This window comes from Zonotrichia albicollis, chromosome Z, assembly GCF_047830755.1.
Source record: "Zonotrichia albicollis isolate bZonAlb1 chromosome Z, bZonAlb1.hap1, whole genome shotgun sequence".
Taxonomy (NCBI): domain Eukaryota; kingdom Metazoa; phylum Chordata; class Aves; order Passeriformes; family Passerellidae; genus Zonotrichia; species Zonotrichia albicollis.
In genome coordinates this window covers 17,964,798-17,986,649 of record NC_133860.1, presented here as the reverse complement: position 1 = coordinate 17,986,649, position 21,852 = coordinate 17,964,798, and the positions used below count along the sequence as shown (strand labels likewise).

Below are 21,852 nucleotides of genomic sequence, written 5' to 3'. Positions count from 1 at the left end.
GCAGTAAAATGAAAAGTAAAAGTAAGTGAAAATTAGCAGAATTTTGCTGAAGAAACAAAAATGTATTCATAATACTCTTTCTGAAAAACCTTGCTGAACTATGTCATAATTCAAACAGAAGTTGTCTTCAGAAAAATGATCAAAGAATTTTATGATTTTCCATGTATTCAAGGCTTGAAGAATGATCTTGAGAAAATTAATTATTGGAAAAAATCTAGAAACATTTAATTAAAATGCAGCTGATGAGATGAAACTGGAATCCTTACTTTTGCTTGGAGCAAATGATCTTATTCAGTGTCAAGTAAGTTAATAGTCATCAAAGTGCACACAGAATGGTTTCTTTAAAACAGAAAGGAGTTTCACTTGAGATTAATTTATGGTAAAAGTAGGAAAATCAAGTTTAAAGTATGTTTAATTAGCCTGATTTGTGGAACTATAGACAAGATACGTATTAGGCCATCAAGTTCCTGAAAACACTTTTCACTACAAAGCTCCCTCAGACCAAAAGCATTTAAAATTCAGACTGAGTCTCTCAAGGGGACTAAGACAAACAACATATCATTCAGTTCAGGGAGTTCAACAAAATAAATTTTGATTGAAAAATTAAAAGGCTGATAACCTGTAAATAGTGTTCCTGTGTAACGAAGCCTGATCCAGTGACATCAAGAGACTTGAAGCCATGCAGTGTTTGGAGGAGCTGTGTCACAGACGGCACTGGCCAAGGCTGCGCTGCTGCCAGCAAGAATCTGCGCCAGTCAGTGAGATGTGAGTTCACCGTGAATTCACATGCCAGTTTTTCTAACTACAAAACCAAAACAGCAAATATTGTCAAATGTGTACGTAAACAGTCTTTTGATATCCTATGTATCCTTAGGTACTTCCTGGACAGGATGAACAAGGTTCTGCAGTGAGTTTTAACAAAACAAAATAGGCCACAGGCCACTGTGTGCCAACTGCCATGTGCAGTGGATATTGCTCTAAATAAACACTCTGAGCGCCCAAATAGGCATTTATTTGGGCTTGAGAATTTCCTTTTTTAAGTAAGCTCATGCTTCTATGATAAATTTTAAAGTTTCATTTAAAACTGGTCCTTTTAAGGAAAGAAAATTCTATTATTTAAATAAAGGTAAGATTTATTAACACTAAAAGTTCTCAAAGAATACAGAACATGGAATACATGCCCATTTGGTCTATTAATAGAGAATATTTGACTGATAGCTTTCCTTGGATAATTAATTTCCTGTGCTGAGATTAGGTTTTATACATTTAAGATGACAGATGTGCTTAGTTTTCACTTAAATTACTGGAACTATAGCACTTTAACATTAAAATGTTTTACTCATGCACTTCATCTGTGTAGAGAATATATTAATAAGTGATGAAATCATGTGAAATCCAATTAAAATATTAATGCAAATCATGGTTTGCTGTGAGAAATAGTTATTAAAATATGCTAACCCAAGTAAATATTTTCAATCTGTAGGTTTACCTACATCTGATTGAATCTGAAAGAGAAATTAATTCAGTATGGAGCATTTGAAAGTTTTCATGTTTCCTAATCAGAAAACCTTGGATGGTGTCTTAAGAACTGATTTAACTTGCAAATTGTAAATAAATAAAGTGCTGACAAAATGTCTGGCACTGTGACTTCCACAATCCTTCCCTAGTAAAACTGAAGAATTTTAAAGAAAAACGGAAAATATCCTACAATATTATTATCTTCATTTTAAGGGCAATGCTTCATACTAAGGACAATGCTGCATCTTCTACACAAACCAATACCCCAGTCGAAGAGAATATAGGGGTTCACTTACATCTGCAAATGTTAAGTTCTTCCATGCATCAGGGTAGCAATTTATTCCAAGATTCAAATTAACCAAGCCACTAACAGTTTCAATAAATACTTTCTTTAGTACAAAACCTAATAAAAATCAATATAGAAATATGTTTAGACTTTAGATAGACCTCTTCTGTTAAAAAATTTAACGGCAATATGAGAAAGTTACTTACTTTCCTATTATGCACTATAGATAATGCTAATATTTTCCAAACCAAACATAAAATCTCCTTATTTAAAATTAATCATATGTGACCCATCTAATAGCAAAACTTAAAATATTTCACTGCACTGCAATTCTTCTGGTACTTGTCCTGATCTGCATTAAGATCACTAATCTATCCTCACATGGTCTGCACTGACAGTTAATGAGCATTCACAGACACCAATCTCTCAGAGTTATGTGTACTGAATACCTGCCAACATTTTCTTCCACTTTGCTTTATTTTAATCAATCATAAATCCATCTTCCCTCTTTAAAGCAAGCGTAAACTAGAGGATAGGGTAGAAAACATGCACGGTTGTCTGTTGAATTCTGAAACAAAATTCAACTGTTTGAAAAGCTTCTCCGAATTCACATGCGGGAGTTAGAAATAGCTCTGTTAATTTTATTTTTAAAGCAATCCTAAGAAAAAATCAGTTAAGTGCAGCAGGAGTAGATTTTTTAAAGCAGGAATAGATTTGCTTATGAGCAAACAGAAAATTCAAATTTTGTGCTTCATGGAATCAAAGCACAAAATTATGTAAAAAAAAAAAAATTAAAACCAGAAATTAATCTCTTATTTCAGAAACTGACTTTGCTGGGTCACTGAGAGTTCACTGCAAAACCTCTGCAGTAACAACAAAAAATGTAAAATAAGTTTCAAGCTATTTAAATTTTGAGACACAAAGCCTATTTGGTCAGGTTGTGATCAATTCCATGGCATCAAAACAGGACTTTTCAGATTACCTTTATAAGCAAACACAATCAGTGAAATGCTGGGAAGACTTAATTATTTTTTTCCTTTTTCCAGTCAAACTTCTTGTCCATTTGAAAAGGCAAAGCTGTGCACATTCTATGGCTAAGAAACTTTGTTTAAAGTGAAACAGTGACACGTAATTAAATTTTATGAAAAAGATATGTGATAACTATAAATAACCTGCTTGAGTATTAATTTCATTGTGTCATTATTCAAAATCAAGTTGCCAATTTGAATGAATAGTCTGCATCTCTGTAGACCTGTTTATCTCCAATCAGGAAAACTAGGATTAATGGCCTCAGAGAAATCCTAATACAGCAGAGAAATCTTAATACAGCAGAGAAATCCTACATGTATATAAACTTGGAGAGAAGAAGACAAAAATAGATTTGGGTCTGTTGGGACAGAAAGAAGGAAGGGAGAAACACCTGGACTTGAAGCCTTCATATCCTCCCCCAAATTTTAGCATGAAAGCAAAAGCTGGGGAAAAAATACTGTCAGACTGGTAACAGTGTTCTGATGTCTTGAAAGTTTTTGAGTTATCTGCATTGAGAAAGAACATCTTCTATAAAGATGTTTTTAGAAGAACAGCATATCATGGGCTGTTTCCTGAAGCACCTTGGATTGCTAATATAATCAATTTAGGGTAAAGAGAAATTTGTTTTTTTCATGAAAAATTCAATCCTCAGGAATCAGATTATTTTCATATAGCACAATTAAGTCTGCATCACTGGACCATCATTACTGGGACACTTCCTCTAAGATTCCATAAGCCAGGTAACATTTTAGTGATTCACAGGGAAAACAGGCTAGGGTGCATGAAGAAGCCAGTGAACAACAAAAAATATCAGGGAAAATTTTTACATCTTCTTTGCACTACCAGTGCTTTATCATAAAGAGCCCAGCTAATAATTTTTGCTAAACATTTCCCTTTCCATTTGATCACTGGCTTTCTGTCACACTATCTTATGTTTTAAACTGTTCAATTCCCACCATGATCTCTTTACATGACAATAAAAGATGTAGTTCCTGTATGTCTTATGATTTTCTGACTTCCTGAAAAGAAATTAAATTTTGATTTTCTTCACAGAATTCTAAAAGGATACTAATATCCTAATATCACTTTTTTGAAGCTACATGACTTCAGAAACATATGCTAAAAGTATCTGAGGGACATAGAATTTCAAGAACTTGCAAAACTAATGTCTGAGATTCTGAGATGGGATTAAAGGATTGCAATCTAAATCACAATTTACATAAACTATGTAATTGTTTATATTAACTATGGAATTCCTGATGTGATGTAGGGCTATTTCTTTTACTTTACTACCTCCTCCTGAAACATCTGATGAGGGATAATTCCAAAGTTATAGTAGTTCCAAATGGACCAACTTAATTCCTCCTTACTGATATATGTAGGAGAAAGGAGGGAGTCTCAGAAGAAATCCCACATAAACATGAGGGATGAAATATTATCATCACTGTGTTTTTAGGATCTTTGTTTAGACTTAGTGGATTTGGGAATATATCACAGAGAACAGAACTGGTTTTGAGTATCTGATTACAATACCAGACAATAGGTGATTCATCATTTAATCTCAAGGGCTATCAGTGCTCCATAATCATGAAGAGATGCTGAGAGTGGGCAGCAACACAGATGGTACCCAGAAAAGAATACTGGCGTCTGCAAATGGTACACTGCAAGCAGTGAAAGAAAATAATGTCCCCTAGGAAGGAAAAAGGAAGACAATTCCCAGAACTGGCTTTTTCCACTTAGAAAGATTCATTTCAAAACAGGTATGCTCTTTACAAAATCCTTTTATAAGTACAAAATAAAAGAAACCAAACCTAATAAGTTTCAGTTGAATAATGTAGGAGACTGAATAGAAAATTAAACATTTTTAATTAGAAGGAGCAGCAGGCATCTTGTAAAAAGAATCAGTATTCATGTAGATTTTGAAAACCTGGAGAGATGATCAGGGTCAGTAGGTAATTTCACCAGAAACAGATCAAAGTACTTTCTGGAAATGGACTGCACAAATTGATACATTTATTGCAATGTACATAAAACAATTCAGCAGCAGACTGCTAGCACATTGGAGAACAAGATTAGAATTCAAAGTGAACTTTAAAAATTTGAGATAAACTCCAGAATAAAACGACACTACCTAATAAAGATAAATGTCAAGTGCCCCACTGGGCTGACATAATGAACTGAACGAATGTCCCAAAGGGAATCTTACTGCTAAAGTAAAATTTCTACAGAAAAGTCTCTAAGGATTATAGCAGACTACAATAATATGAGAAAGTACATGGGAAGTCATTGGAAATAATCCTTTTTTTTCCAGATGTTAAGGCCTCTGCTATAATACAACTTCAGAAATTCTAGATCAAGAAGGATGGATGTAAACTAAAGATTGCCCAAAAGAAAGCAGCACGAATAATCACAGGCTTAGAATATAACTCCTGAGATGTGAGGTGGAAGGAATTCCACTAGTTTCATGGATGAAGAGTATGAGAAAACATGCCCCTGCCCTGCATCGTGGAGGTGAGTTTAGTGTTACAGATACAGAACCACCATTTTTTGGTTTTTCTTTCTTTCTTTTTTCTGTTTTCACCTGTTGGACATCCTTAGGACACATTTTCAAACTTTTTCTAATCTCAACATAGTTAGAAATCTCCATTTGAAAACTTTGAGGGAAAAGAACTCTCTTGGTATTATGTGATTTGAAAGAAAATTCTTGAATCCACAATTCTAATATATAACAAGCCACATATTTAATAAGGTAATCCATGAAATATATACCCTGTTGCTTATTAGGCAAAGTACATCTAAACATATTTTTTTGACTGTGAAATCACAAGTTCAGATATTTTATACAATGCACAGTACTGATTTCTATTTCTGACACAAATTAACTCTACTGGAGCGGACCAATATGCTTTAATGAGGCATTCCTTCAAAACCTACTCCATTTCTGACACATTATTTATACCCAGAAGAAGCATGAACATCTATGCAAAACACCAAAGAGACTGTACGTACATATATGTGTGCATTTGTGTGATATAGTACAGCATAGCATACAGTACAGAGCAGAGCGGAGAGTGCAGTAGGGTGTGGGGTATTGGTATTACTACATACATTTTAAATTGAAAGTAGAGTTATCTTGATTTAGCACATGATTGATTCAAAGGTGAGCAGCCTCATATTAATTTCTCCCAAACTACCTGTAGTAAATCCTCATTTGCTGTTGGAGGAACCAAGAAGGATCTTTAATGATTTCATTTTAGCTATTTTTTGATATAAATCATTGCTATTTCTTTGATGGCAGAAATATATTCTGTTGGTATGCTTTACCTTTTGAAATTATCAAGTAGAAAGGCACATTTAGAATATGTAGAATTATGAAAGTAAATATTCTCTAAACCATACTCATTCTCAGCTCCTAGACTAAAAAAATCAAGATATAGTAATCTTATGGCAACCCTTAAAAATATTCTTACAGGGAAATAAAAAGTAGTTCAAGCTGTGAAGCGTACTAATCACATCCTGTCTGTAAGAGTACTTGTTATGGGAAGACTAATTCATGCAATTAATAATCAGGAATGGGAAGATGGATCTGTTCTGCCTCTGTAGGGAAGTCTTCAGAAGGGCATGCCTGAGAAAGGTCATGTTAAATTTTATGTGGTTTGCCCATTCCATCAGGGTCTGTATAGGAAGAGCCAGATTTAGCAATAGCGTGATATCTTCTAAAAATATTTTCTACTCTACCCAATGTTATGGAGTTCATGCTCTTCAACATCTGCTCAGCAGAAGCTGTATCTGGTGAAGCAGAACTGGCAGCTTCCATGCAGGTAGCCCAAGCATGAGCTTCACTACTCTGGTGTGTGTTTATAAATTCAAGTTTGAAGTCATCAGTGCCAGAACAAAAATTATGGATATTTTCCCCCAAATCCACATTATGTTTACGACATGGTACACAAAACATTATTCCTCTTTCTTCATCATATTTTAACCAGGAGTATTTTGTTAGCCACATTTTTGGAAACTGATGATTCCTCTTTGTTTTCTGACGTTCCAAATCTTTCTTCTCTTTCCCTCTGTCACCAACTTCTCTGTTGCTAGAAGAATTAGTCTTGCTTTTAAATTGCTTCAGTGCTTTTATGGCTATAATTTAAAAAGAGACAACTAAATATAAAATAATTTTTATTTGATAAAATATCAGTTGTATATTTTATTTTTTAGTCCATTTTTATCTTGTTAATTTGGAACTAGAGTGTGACTTGAACAGCCATGAAAGAGAACAAGGAAAGCAGACCTACTCTTAAATCAATTGAAGGCTACCAAGGATTCTTGTAAGAAATGGTCAGTTTTGATTTTGATTATTAGAAGTTTGTCAGAGTATGCAACTCATGAAGTGCCGCAGCACCAATGCTATTTTTGAAACAGGGAAGAGCAAAGTTATGAAGAGGAATTCAGAATGGTCCTTTAGTCAAAACATCTCCAGAAAATACTGCTGAAGTCACTTACTGTAAACTTATTATAATGTCCATTCATAGCTGGCATTAGCAGAAATGTTAACTTGGAGCAAGTCTGTAAATACATAATCAAAAAACCTGAAACAGAATGCCTAAGATGCTTAATGTAGTAGCTGACATGATCTTCTTAAAATGTGTATGCCTGCAAATGATATTATTACTGCTTTCAGAATTGTATATGCGTTCTTAATGCTCTGAGATTGTTCTGAACTTTTCCCCAGTTGTTCTGAAGATAGTCAATCTTGTGTTTTGTAGGAGCAAATCCCATAGACTGACATTTTAAAAATTGTATTTCTAGATCCCATTTATCTCCTACTTTTGGCCAGCAATTTAGTGATTCTTTTAGTGTACCACTGCCATAATTATAGGTCTTTGAAAAGAAAGCAATAAATAAGTAAGAGAAAATGCATGCAGGATGGAAGCAATAAAGTGGGAAATCTATTTTTTCACTGGGAAATAACAAAAGTAACACCCTACAGATGACTTAAAATCTGACTCTCCTTACTGTGCTGTGTACGTCAAGAACCAAAATTAATGAGTACATAAAACTAATCACAGAGAGAAATGCTATTTCTAGTGCTTTAAAAGGTCTTGAGAAAAAGAGTTTTTGTATGCCACTCTTTTCTACTTTAAAAGAAGGAGGAAATTTTTATATATATATATATACTATATGATTTGTGGGAATGGATTGCTCCCATTGTTGAAAAAAGTGACAGTTTTTTCCATTCTACTCTAAGCATCCTGAAAGACCATAATATTAATATGAGAAGTAAGAAACATGCAGTTTAAATACATTTCCAATGTGAATGATTCTTGTAAAGAACCTAAAATCTGAGGTAGCAGCTGTGGTCCACATGGACAGCAAAATGAACTGTCCCAGGAGGTTTTTCTGACATGTGCCCAGGTACCATAAACAGAACTGCAAAGAAAAAGAGAAATATTCCTAACACACAGTAAAGATTAAAAAACTTAGGCGGACACAAAATCACAAGGTAAGGTGAAAAAGAGGTGGAGGGTTGGAAAACTGGACCTGCAACTTGAGAAGTAAAAAGGGTATAAGGGACAAAACATTTTAACACCTCTAGAGTGCCTCCTGCTTCTTTTTAGGCATAAGGAAATCTGTGGAAATGTGCTGGTGATTAGGGAAATAGGGATCAGAGTAGACCTGTGATCCACTATCAGGGATAATATTCCCTGTAAGATTGGACTTCAGTGTTTCCAACATTTTTTTTTAATTGACATGGAGAAACTGGGAATATAGAAAAAGGTGGGATCTGTTGCAGTGATGCCATAGAAAGGAGGATACAAAAGGAAGCCAGCCTGTACTACATAGGAAGCAATTTATGAAGCAACTTCTTCACATTAAGTTTGTTATCAAATGAAATCAAGAAGAAAACCAATGTTGGAAAAGCTACATTAGGTAGGATTATTTTTCATTAAAATATTCTTAAAAGGCAGTATCATTCCCTGATACACATAGTGACTGGCAAGCTTTCATATGTTTCAATAAACAGTTCAGAACTTCAAAAAAAAGCAAAAAAACTATTTAGTGAAGATATTATGACCACTAGTGAAACTGAAAACAGAAAAAAACCCCAAAACATTTAAAAAGGCACATGATAAATGGCAACAGCTTAAGTTTACACTAGACCCTGTGAACCAGGACTGTGACATTTTAAATGGAACCTGTGACATTTAAAGAGCAATCACTATCCCTCGGTTACTAAGGCAGATATACAAAAGAGACTATTTCTTAATGATACCCCAGTCAGCAGAGTATTTTCTATAGGCGCTGTATAAAAATATTTCCATAAAGTGATGAAGTAGTAAGTCTCTATTAAACATTCAGATTATACACTTACACAGGTAACAAAATATTAAGAGATTGTAAACTTATACTAGAGATGACAATTATGTTACCATTTATTCCCTCATCATCAAATTTTGTCAAAACATTTGAACAGATTAATATTCCCCTCTATTTTCAATGAGAAAAAAGTTTCCATAGCAGTTCCTGACTAAAGATTTGGATAATAATCCCTTGCAAATTATACACCAGACTCTGTAGCAATTGCATACATATGAATGAGTGAAATAAACCCTGAAGGCTGATTTATATTCTTTTAACTTAAAGACTCTAAAAGGTAGTAATATGGGATACTTCTACCCTTATGTGAAAAAGATAGGAGTCGCAAAAACATGATACTTTTCATCCAAGTTGACAGACTCATCACTCCCTACAGTCAATTTCACTTGTAAATATGTGTACAATTTGCATAGTCACTAATTATTACTGGTGCTGCTATATGTCCAATCTTTGCTAACTGGCAAGAATTGGGATTTTAAACTTAGAAGCACTGAGAATTAAGGTATTTTAGTTGCTGCAGAGATGTAGTGAGGGGTGAGATCCTCTGCCATGCTGACTGAAATCTTCAAATCATATATATATATATATATATATATATATAGTATATATTCAAATGCACAGAAACATATACAAACATGTTAAATATGTTCCACAAATTTCTGAAATTAAATACCATACATGACTTAATAAGAGACATAACAGGAGATATAAATTAAACTAGTGGTAGAATTACTAAGTTTTCACCTAAAAAGAGATACTTCCTCTGTCCACAGACTTAAAACTTTCATATTTTCAAGTCTCAAAAAAATACATTGAAGATAAATAGTCTTCAAAAGATGTAAGTTAGAGATGACAAAACTATTCCTATGCTCTCGTATGGAATTCAGTCTCTATTAGCATCAAAGTCAGGCAATTACTATTCTTCAATTGTTTCTACAACAATAGTGCTTGGGGAAAGAAAGCATAATCTGTAGACATTATCCAAGGTCATCCTATAATCCTGACTCAAAAAAAAAATTACATCGAAAAGGTAACATTTCAGCTGAGCTACATGCACACTTTATTATAACAGTCTGCTCCAAATCTACCAATCCTGTAAAATTCAATTCACAAGTTCACAATTTGAAAACACACAGCAATGCAATATGGCCACTGGTTGTCTCTTATGCTTACATCTTAGCAGACTATTTGATAGTTTCATAAAAAAGCATTTTAAACATTTTTGGTTATTGGATATAGAATTTTTTTAAACTGGACTGGTGTCTGTTCTATCTAATTATAGAATCACTTCCATAATTATACTGAAGGTTCATAAGGATCATGCCTGAGAAAAAAGAAAAAAAACTAAAATGCTCTTGTGTGATTCAGTCATGAGACAGAGAACAAATCTGGCATTGAATCTACTTTGATCTGCTTTGTATTGCAAAACCACACAAATTGCATTCTCTGAAACAGCTTTAGAAGAAAACTGAGACATTCCATATGTGTGCTAATAGAAATGACAAGAGATGTGGTTATAGAAGATCATAGTGCTCAAGGGAATCAAAGGGGATGAGATCTAATGAATATTTTAATTTTTTTGATAAGAAAACCATGCATTCAAAAAGACTGTAAGAGAGAAAATAATAAAATTGAATGTTATTAGCTCCATTTAAGAGTTGTCACAGCTGTTCCTATGAAAAAGCACTCTGAAGGTAATATATTAGAGCATTTTTAAAAACTTCATCAAAGAGTTAGTGAAATTAATTAGTGCAGATTCATGTTGACTTTGGACAACAGCACTTAGGATAATAATAAAACAAGAAATAAATTTTTTTCTCAAATGAAAGGCTGTCAGTAGGTAGGAAGGTCCAGCACAGGCTGTTTTTATGTCCGTTGCTGCTTAGAACGGAGAATAATTTGCTTCCATGGAGAGCCAAGTGTGCAGGACAGCACAAAGTTGTCTGTGAAGAATCGGTAGTTCTTTAAAATTTTAGATTCCTAGGAAACACAAAACTATTTCATAAGAATTCTTCCATGAATATCAAACATTTTAAAGTATACTGGCACTCCCACTTTTAGTTTTAATTTTGGCAATCTGTTAAATATATTTTGAAAATATTTCCTTTTGACAGATACCAAATATCTTGTGACAAACCTGTTTACATGGTAATTTCTTCTAATATAATCCCCCCTCCTTTGTTGCTCTTTGTTTGCATTTCTAAGTAAAAATATGCTTCATGTAATCTCCATGATGCTTTAGAAAAGCCTAAAAATTCCAATTTTCAGAACAACTTCAGGAAATTTATTGTTCACTACTACTTCTATTCTAGTACAAGGAGATTGGTAGGTTTATTCTATTTAGACTTGTCAAATAGCCTGTGCTCTGTGTGCTTTTTTATGTGAATTTCCACTATGAATGCTGAGAGATATGCTGGGGTAGGCAAGAATAAGAAAAAATATGATTGGCAGCAAATCTAGATCTGTTTGGAGGTTCTCCAAGGCAGGGGCTTGTTTGTTACTTTTTGGTATCTCCTTTAGAGATGCTGTTCAACAATTTCACTGCTGCTGTGCTTTAGTGTTTTTCCCCCTTTCGTTCAGTGAGAGACTAACTACTGAGATGTATATTTTCTCTTGAACATTCTATTGAAAAAGGGGAGACAGAAGCCTATGAAAAATTTTCCTGATGTTTTAGGAAAGAAAGGAGTCTATAATGAAGTGAAGTGATCACCTTAGGAAACCTAGGATGTGATTTATGCAGTCTAAAAATGCGTAAGAGACGGGAGGAAGTATTTTAAAGATGACTTGCATAGCTTGTGCCTTCCATCCTAATTCAGCAATCCAAAAAAGGTAATAGTCACCTAAAGAAGATAATTACATCAGGTATGGGACTTTATTTTGAACAATCATTCTTTCCCATTGTCTCAGAGAACAAGCAATAGCATTCTTTGACAGTCTCATGACTGCTAAGGCAAAAAATTTCCCTTTTTCCCTTATTCAGATAGTCACGCAAGTAATGTTGGGTGATTTTAGGGAATATAATACAGTCAAAAGGGAAATACTGTAAAATGATAAAGACTTCAATTGGTTTTTTGCTAATTATTATAAATTTACAAAGAAAATAGTTGTTCTGTCTGAAATATGTCAAGAATATTAAAATTTGCAATAGACATTTTTTTTTTGTTTTAAGTATCTTAATCATGAATTATCTAAAACCAAAAAAAACCTTTTAAGTGAAAATGCCAATTAAACTGGTATCTGTGTTTCACTTCTATAGCACTGTAAATGATTACAAATATACAGATTTTTAGTTTCATGTTGTATTATATATGCATTACTATCTGCAGAAGAGGTCTCTACAGGAGATTTTGAAATGCTTACACACACATTCATACTCTAGAGATAAGATGATATGCCTCTCTCTATAGGAAAACTGTAAAGATCTTTCTCCCTAAAGTGGTTTTATATGCAAAAGGAAATTGGAATTGCTCTATAAATATACATGAAAAGAATTCCCCAATAAAGAATTAAACTCGACTTCATTGTGCTTTTGTGGCCTTATTACACTGGAAGAGTTAGATCTTGAATTGTAAGCACTTGTTTACACATTATATTTCACAGTCTTAGTGGCAATAATACTAACATTATAATTTTAATATGGAACACTGATAATAAAACACTCTGCAAATACACATGTAACTACTTCCCATCTCAGTTTAAAACTGCCTTACCTAAGTTACTTTGTAACATTTATACAGTCCCAAAAAGTATTGCAAGTTTTTAGGCTTCCTAAGACTTAAGGTCCCATAATTAGGGGCTAGACATACAAAAAATGCATGTTTAAAAATGCACGTTAAAAAAAATTACATGTCTGAGCTAATGCTTGCAAACCACCCAGACAACAGGCACACATTGATTTGAAGAACATAATGGTTAATATTTATAATAGACTCTATATAATAGTTCCATGAAAATACTGATAATTTAAAAATTGTGTTTTAAAATAATATAGCCTAAGTTCACTGAGCTCTCAATTAGTAAAAAAAAAAATAATACTTGCATATTTAAGTAAAGCAAGCATAATATACACTGTACTGAAAACCTATTACTGAGACACCTGTTAGAGGAATACTAAACATGTAGTCTTGACAATAAAAACCCCTAGGAAAGCCATTAAAAGCTTTCAACTGGTCTGTTATTTCACATTTTCAATATCCCCTCACCATGACTTTGCTTTTTTATGCCGCAGGATCTTTAACTGTAGTACAATCTTTAACAATATAGATAACTAATATTATGTTTAGCAATACAGACAACTGACTAAGCTCCCAATTACTCTAGATTTTAAGTAGATAATCAACAGTCCTTTGGGAGTTAAAAGGAAAAAATTTCTTACCTTTAGGTGCCAGCTGCAGAAACTGTGTATGAAGTGTTGTAAGTTGTGAAATAGTTAGAGTACTGCTTTCAGAGGTTTCTATGCGTTGAAATTCTGGTGGAGGATCAGGGTCAGGAATAGGGTCAGGAACCATTTTTACATCACCGTTGATGAAGAAATCTGTTCCTTCTAAAGTCATTTCATATAAGATTTTGCTAGCACTCTCAATATGATGTCGTGCAACCTCTACCAGTCTTTCAACACTGAAAACATAAATGAAGACACCCATGAGTATAATACACAGTGTTAACAACATAGCTTTGAATTTTAATATGCTTATGCTTTTAAAGTTTTCCTAAAGTAAGAATTTCAAACCCTCTGTGTGGATTCTGTAACTACCAAAATCATTATGAAGTCTACTCTTCCTGTGGCTGCAAGAAATCCTTTGACTGCAGTCAGAAATTTATACAAAGTCAGATCTAAGACACAGAAGAGACCTGGTGGAAAAATACGAAAGCACTTCCTAGGCTGGCATACTGGAGAGGCACAATCTCCTCCTTCGAGTGCAATGAGTACAATTTATACAGGGACAGACATCAGCTGATGTCTTTGCAGATTTGGCTTGGAGTGTCAGGTCAAAGGATATGACATTCCTTAAATACTGTGTCTTTGTTAGCACATCAGGAGAGCAAATAAAACTGGCTGGAAGGAAGCAGCTTTGCATCTGAGCTATTGCCTGTTAAAGCCTTCACATCTTCCATTTATGCCTCTCTTCTTGGTCATGCCCTGACATGGATCAAGCAGCACTGTCCCAGCTATGATTCAAAAGTTAGTAGAGGCCAGAAATACCTTGTAAAAGGCAAAGTCACTCCTTTCCTTTAGAGAGGAAAAGCCATTTAATAATTCAGACATTGGTCATTCTATGTCAGAGAGTCTAAAGTGCTATAGTGATCCCAAGTACATTTTATTTACTAGGACAGAAAAAAACTGTGAAGAACTTTTTTTAATGGTCCTTGAAAGAATTTTGAAGAATGTAATACGTGGTGATAAGAACAAAAGATGGAGCTTTCCAGTGTGTGTAAAAAACAGGAAAGAAGCTACTGAAATGATACAGAGCTTTCTACTGAATGGAATAACTGACTGTCTGCTCAGGAATCTGCTAAACCTGTAGTCAAGAAAAATAGCATACCATGATAATTACCCTTACAGCTACAAGCAGAACCTTTTAATCACCCAAGAAATGAGTTAGAAGCAGTCAGGTTTCTAAGATACCACTACATGAAATTATTATTTTCTACATTTTTTCTAAATTACTTCTGTATTTACTACCTTAATCTAGGTTAAAAAAAAGACCCCAAAAAAATCCTGCTTAAAATTTATACATGTTACCTTGATCTTTCCTCCAAGAAGGTGGATCCAAGCCACTTTTCCATATCTTTATAAGCCTCTTCTGCTTTAAATTTTAGATCCTCAAGAAATGCTAAAGCTTTTTCTTTTACAAGTTCTAGCCGAGATTTTGTGGCTGCCTCTGTTTAAATGGTAAAATCATAATGAATAATATTTATAAAATGTGAGGAATGTTCTCCATCTAAGCACCTAATTTAACAGCATATTTAACTGTTTTAGCTAAAAGCACCTTAGAGGATACTTGCTGCCTGGCTAGTCATTTTTCTGTAGTACAGTTAAGGCTGATGTAATTGTGGCTTCTGTACATGTTCTTTGAGCAGCTGCTATCAGTATGTTACAGAGGTAAGTGCATGACAATTTTTGTCTCCCTGTATTTTCAGAGGTAGGTACTGCATAGACGACTGATAAAACTGCTCTCTTATCATTAACAGAATAAAAGGCAAGGTACATTGTTGCAACAGAGAAATTAAATATTAAATCAATGTTAAAAACTTAGCAACTATACACAACTAGTGCTTTTGCTAGACTCTAGGTATCTGCATAAATGAAAACCACAAGTTCCCAAAAGGTAACTGGATAACAAAGCTGCAAGCAAAACTATAATTCTCAAATGCCAGCTATGTGCCTGTGCAAATAGGAAATAGAGTTCAACATGCTCAGCCAGCCTTAGGTTCTTGAGGTTTTTTTATTAAATATAGGATGAAAATGAAGCAATGTCAAGAGAAAAAAAATACATGCTAATGAATTACTAAAATTCATGTTCATGCATGATCTTCAACGTACTACTATTCTTCTCATTTGGCAATTTTATTCTGGAACTGCTTTTGTATTAAACCATGATCAAAGATGTAGATGTACAAGCATTTGGTCCAAATGGATCTAAAGAAACCTTATGATTTTGTGGTTTGTTCAATAACTGCTGTTTGCCCTCTATTTTTAATAAAAAAATACTACGCAATAGGTAGCCCACCAAAGAGGTACCATGTGATGATGGGCTTGCCAACAGTTGCCAAACAGAAACAATAAAAGCTGGGTTCTGTCTTCCCTTTAATGACAAAACAGTCTTTCTTCTAGTCTAAACCTATCTTTAAAAACAATTCTCAAACCATTTTCAATTTGGGACTTCTTTCTTCAAACATCTCCTTTTGGCTGAAATGAATCATTTTGTTTGAAAGTTATTGGGTAAGACAGAAAAAGAGACAGAATGCCTGAACAATATGTAAGTTTTCGAAGAGTCTGTTCATAAAGCAGTTTGGAAGAACAAACAAAATCTATGTCCTGCTGCTTGAATCCCATATTGCTTGAAGAGGAGGGAATCAGAGAAAAAAAAGTCAATGAAATATGCAAATGGCAAAACATTTTTTCCCAGAACAACACATTTCAAATACTGAATCCAATTCAATTGAATATTGAAGTATGAGTAACAACTTATGCAAAATCTTTAGTCTCAGGATGAATATTTGCTTAGTCATGACAATTAAATTATATTAAATTATACAGAAGACAAAAGGAATGAAAATCATTTTACCACCTTTAGTATATTTACCACAGAATGACTGATGATTACCGCACTAAAAGTATTTCCTTATTTCTCCAGACATGACTGACTCTCATTCTTTTTCTTTCTTATCCATCCATTTTGCCAACTGTCTCTGGTTAGTATTGACTAGCATACTAGTCAAATTAGGAATAACAATCACATAGTCAAATTAGGAATAACAATCATCCAATCAACCATAGGGTCTGAACTAATATAAGTAACCAAATAGTAACATACCCTCCTGTTTCAAGGCACTGAAATATTCTTGCTTTATTTTAACTGCCAGTTCTTCTTTCCTTAATTCTTCTGGGTCTATAGGAGCTGGAGTGGCTTTTGCTCCTGCAGGAAAACAGACCTCTCAGTCTTTAGATTTGCTTGCTTGTATCATGAAAAAATTGTGTATTGTGAAAACACCTTACTTGATGTGACCATTTATGAGAATGCAAAGGTGGATACTCAGCTGCCAAATGTAATTTACATCTGCAAGTCATGCTAAGGTTAACACTGCATATAAATACCCCAGCATATACAACTGTACTAAAGTTTGTTAAATAACATCCTAAAATGTATTTCTGAGTGGAAAATCATGACTGAATGAGTGTACCTTTCATTTGATCCTAGATGGTCAGAATGTCCTGCTTTATCCTAGTATTTACCTATTTTTTGCAACCAGAACACAAATAAATGTCTTTTGAATAATACTTGTTTCTTCTGGAATAAATTCAAATTTAACAAACTATAGTAAATATGTTATGGTAGTAGTTACCATCAAAGAAGTGAAAAGAATTATGCTATTAAAATAAAAAAAAAAAAAAACCAAACCAGAAAGAAAAAGGAGATCTGTTATTTCATGCCCCTTCAAACCTGTACTTCCACCTTGTTTTGACTTACTTATCTATCAACAGATACAGTAAAGGTATTTTATCATGTTTTTAGAGATTGCATGAAATTCTGTAGCCACACAACTTTTACTCAACAAAATTAAAATATTTTAATTGCTTTGTCCTAGAAGAAGAGCAGATGGAGATGTTACAGAAAAAATATAATGATATCTGCATGATACATAAGGTCAACACAAAACAAATGGTCAGTTCTAGAAGTGATAAAACTACATGTGGTAAGATGTTTCACTCTGTTACCAGCCCACAGCTCCGTCCTTGAGAGCTCTCATGTTACAGGAACACTACAGTAACACTGTATTTGAAATTAAATCAAAGTCAATACTTCAGTCACAAATCCATCAGTTCATACCTCATCTTCTACTAGGAAGAAGGCACAGCTTTCTGGCTGCAGTTCTGGTTTTCTGATTTCAGATAATCTTGTACCAGGTCTGAACAAAAATTTGGTTCCAATAAGCAATTCATAAACTTCAAACCAGCATGCAACAGCTGCTGAGATTTATCACAAAACTTCTCTAGAAGTCAGAAAATCTGCTACTCTCTTGGCTAAACTCATCTTAGTTTAGCTGAGATGCTAAACTAAGCCTAAGGCTCCCTGGGGCTCACAACTGGCAAAGTATTTGCTAGGCTAAGCTTCTGCTCACTCTGTATGGGCAGAGATAACCAGAGAGAGGGAGAACTGAGCACAGTGCAAAAGAAACTTCTGCCAAAGAAAAAAGTCAACTGTGTTATGCACAATAACTCTGCAGTTATGGCTTTCTAATTTGGAGTATACAAATTTCAGGCTACCCTACACCCACAGGGCCTGAACTTCTCTCTTGCTATGTAGAATATCTTAACAGAAGATACAAAAGTTTGGGCTACAGGCATTGCTTCCTAATGAAATTATGATATATTGCAGACAAAAGGTGAAGATTACATAAACTACTATCTGCACAAGGAAATAGTTGTCAGAAAATGCATAAACAGCCTTGAATGCCACAATTTCTTCCAGCACACTGCCTGCTTTTGCTCTCTTGGAAATAAATTTTGTGTTTTCACCTGGTGGGATAGATTCTTGCCAGGCCTATGTGCAAAACCTACCTCAATAGGAATCTGCTCTTTTTTAGGACTTCAGCAGTCAAATAGGCATAATTTATTTCACTTGATAAACTAGCTTTAACTGTTCCATTCCAATGCAGAACATGAAGAAAAAATAATATTTACTTCCCATTTAGTATATTTACTTTTACATATAAAAACTACACATGTTTAAACAAATGTTAAACAAATGCAATTGCCATTCAAATGCCTTTCCCCTCATTTATCACTATCAGCTTTTTATAGTGATGTCACATTTTAAAAGAGAAATTATATCTAAATTAAATATGTTGTGTTATTAATTTCTGTATTATTCACATATTTACATTTCAGTTATTTCAAGCACTGCTAAAACAAAGCCTGCATTTTAAATACCTTTTTTTTTAGGAGGTGATTTGGAAGATGCATTTTTGGCAGCTTTGGTATCTCTCCCAGCCCCTTTTGAAGATTTTGAAGATTTCTGTTTTAGCTGACGTTCATTTTCTTCCTCCATTTCTCTAAACTCTATTTCAGCTGTTACCTTGACACCACAGTCACACATAGTACAGTGCATAGTATCAGCTCTGTGCAACTACTGTTTTAAATAACCTATGCTTGCTGAAAGTACTTGATGAAAAGTAGACACATTAAAAAAACAAAGGAGATATTTTAACTACTTGACTAAATTTTTATTATTTATCAAAAATAAAATTCTGCAGCAAAAACGCAAGACAGAGCCATACTGAGTTTAATTCTTGCAGCCACTGTCTGTGCTTGAGAAAAACGTTAGAAAAGCAAGAATCAACAGTACACTAAGCAAGCCTAGAGCTACATTATGAAGGGGCAGAAATTAATTTCTTTTAAATGATCAAAGAGAAAATAAAAATCTAACCTAGAAACCAACCATTTGAAAATCTTACCTAATTTACTTTAAGCTATATAGAAAAAAGAATGTAACCATAGGGTCTGAACATCTGAAAGGTTTGAGCAAACACAGCATCACAGGATTAAACTTAATCCATCTTCTCACACTTCTATTGAGGGATAAGAGAAGAGTTTATCATGGAAGAAGATACATAGAGGCAACATTTGAAATATTTCTCAGTAATGGAATGAAAGGCTCAGTTATAAATATGGAGGTGCTGAAAACACACACTCCAACATTTTCCTCATAGAACTACAAACATATTAAATGGAAATATCAATGGTGGAGAAAGACATATGAAACTGAGATAAACAGTGAAAAGATGATGTGTTTAGACTGCCTACTGAATGGGGGGGCTTTGACTGTACAATCCAGAAATCTTTAAGTAAATAAAACATTCCATACCATATCTGATACTGCTGTTACTGCTGCTTGCCATGCATCAATGACAAGAGTTTTATCATCCCTGCAAGTGGGCACTTCATTTTCAGATCTGTTATCCTTAAGACTCCTCTTCTTAGTTCCACTCTTTTCTGACTCTGTATTACTTGGTGTAGGTGTTTTCAAAGAAACTAGAGGAATCCTCAAAAATAAAATATAAGGAATAATTTAGATACTGCTTTATAAAAAGTGTCAATATCTAAGTTAGAGAATATGCTGAAAGAATGGAAATGTTATTTTCAAATTTGCAATAGCAAAAAAAAGGGAGGAACTTTCCTTATGACCAAAAGTGATGAGCTGTGTATATGGCCAGAAAAATTTCCAGTTTAAGTGTAAGACCTAAAACATAATAACAGATGGATAAAATTACATCAAATGACTGTGTGATCTGCTGATGAATTCCACATTCAGACACATTATTCAGATAATTTCTTAATTCACTCTAATTAAGTTAAAAATCAGGTGTTATTACTGATGGCATTTTCTATGTTGTGAAAGTATCAGGTGGAATCCCTCATCTTTTAATATGGCATTCAGTTTGGTACATCTTTATAGGTTGCTTAGACTTACATCTGTTATTACATAACGGTTAATTTGATTTACATTTACATAAAATTGATAACATTTAATTTTATTTATTGGCACAAATTTAAAATCAACTAGTGTTCCACAACAATGCTTTACACACATGAGGATTGTGCTGTAAACTATCAGCAATATAAAGGAAAGAAGGAAACATTTCTATAATAGTAGATTTCCTCCCGAGGCAGCTTTTAAAATGTTTTGCAATTCAGCAATGCATTGATGAACATGATACAGGTAAATAAGTAAAAAATGAGGGATAAATGTAACCTCTAAAATTATTTGAGATTCATCATTTGACTATAATCCCTGGTTAAAAATTTCTAATTTCTTCATCCTTTGAAATATACATATATCTAATTCCATATACTCCAGAAATCTATCAGTGCATTCTATTTGTTCATTTTATGTGCTCTATTTGTTCCATTTTATGCTGCATTTCTACCTTCTTGGTTCAACTTGATCTTCCTTCTGCTCTCCATTAATAATATCTAACAATGGGATTCTAGTAAAATCCTGAGTGTCTTCTGTTGGGATTTTTCCTTCCATTGCCCTATAATAGTCATGAAGAAGTCTCTTTGTATCTTGGAAACGATCCAGTTCAGCCTGAAGAAGAATGGACAAAGAGACTGCAATTCAACATACCACAGAACAAATTTTTGTTATCACATGTTAATAGAAGCAATTCTAAATCTTAAGAATTTGAGGAGAGCAAGAAACACAGTCATATTTGTTTTAAAATTTATAATATACTGCATGCATACTTCTACTTACATCTATAATATATTCACACTGTCATTTCTAGGCAGCAATAAGAATCTTAATTGTTAAAATAGGAAAAGCTATTTACAGTAAAAAATGTTAAATGCATTCAATTTAGTTACAATATATTATGATGAATATATATATTTCCCAGTAGCAAGTACACTAGTGCTAACAAATTACATGGATCTTCTTGTTCAGAAGAAATAAAGTCTTAAAAGCATAAAATAAAAAGGGTTATATGATGGAGAAAATTTTTAAAGTCATACAGTTTTTCTGTACCTAAGTAATCAACAGACTTTGAACACCTAAGTGTCGTGATCTTTTTGTGTGAATCATCTCAGAAGAAATCAAGTAAGATTCAAGAAACATTTAACACCTGTCATGTTTTGATTTATTGATTCAGTATGGTGTTAGTTTCTAACTGACAAAACAGTACTAAATATTCATGGGAAAATGTACAAAACCACATTCACAAAACAAAGGATAAAACCTTTGTGGTGTAAACCAGCACTTATCCATAAGTTACGGAGGAAATATCTTCTAGTATAACTGTGTGCATAGAAAGGAATGAAATCTGATAAACGGCATTTATACAAATCTATGTGTTTACACAGTTACAGAGCCACCTGGGGAATATATGTAACCTCTAACAGAACACCCCACAAATTGAGAGCT

At 33.6% G+C, this 21,852-nt stretch overlaps 1 protein-coding gene across 8 annotated transcripts in view; it reads right to left on the bottom strand.

The window, feature by feature from the left end:
- SPEF2 (sperm flagellar 2) overlaps positions 1-21,852 on the bottom strand; it is a 117,300-nt gene that overhangs the window by 55,136 nt on the left and 40,312 nt on the right. For 5 of the 8 annotated variants that reach the window (XM_074533298.1, XM_074533295.1, XM_074533296.1 and 2 more), the window contains 9 exons: positions 20,858-21,018; positions 19,795-19,972; positions 18,861-19,005; positions 16,744-16,845; positions 14,949-15,087; positions 13,581-13,822; positions 6,572-6,967; positions 1,815-1,921; positions 620-802 (listed from right to left, as the gene is read on the bottom strand). In XM_074533298.1, the coding sequence (XP_074389399.1) occupies positions 620-802; positions 1,815-1,921; positions 6,572-6,967; positions 13,581-13,822; positions 14,949-15,087; positions 16,744-16,845; positions 18,861-19,005; positions 19,795-19,972; positions 20,858-21,018 (1,653 nt within the window). The remainder of the gene's footprint in view (positions 1-619; positions 803-1,814; positions 1,922-6,571; positions 6,968-13,580; positions 13,823-14,948; positions 15,088-16,743; positions 16,846-18,860; positions 19,006-19,794; positions 19,973-20,857; positions 21,019-21,852) is intronic. The other 3 variants (XM_026794605.2, XM_026794606.2, XM_014268332.3) reach the window with 2 other exon arrangements.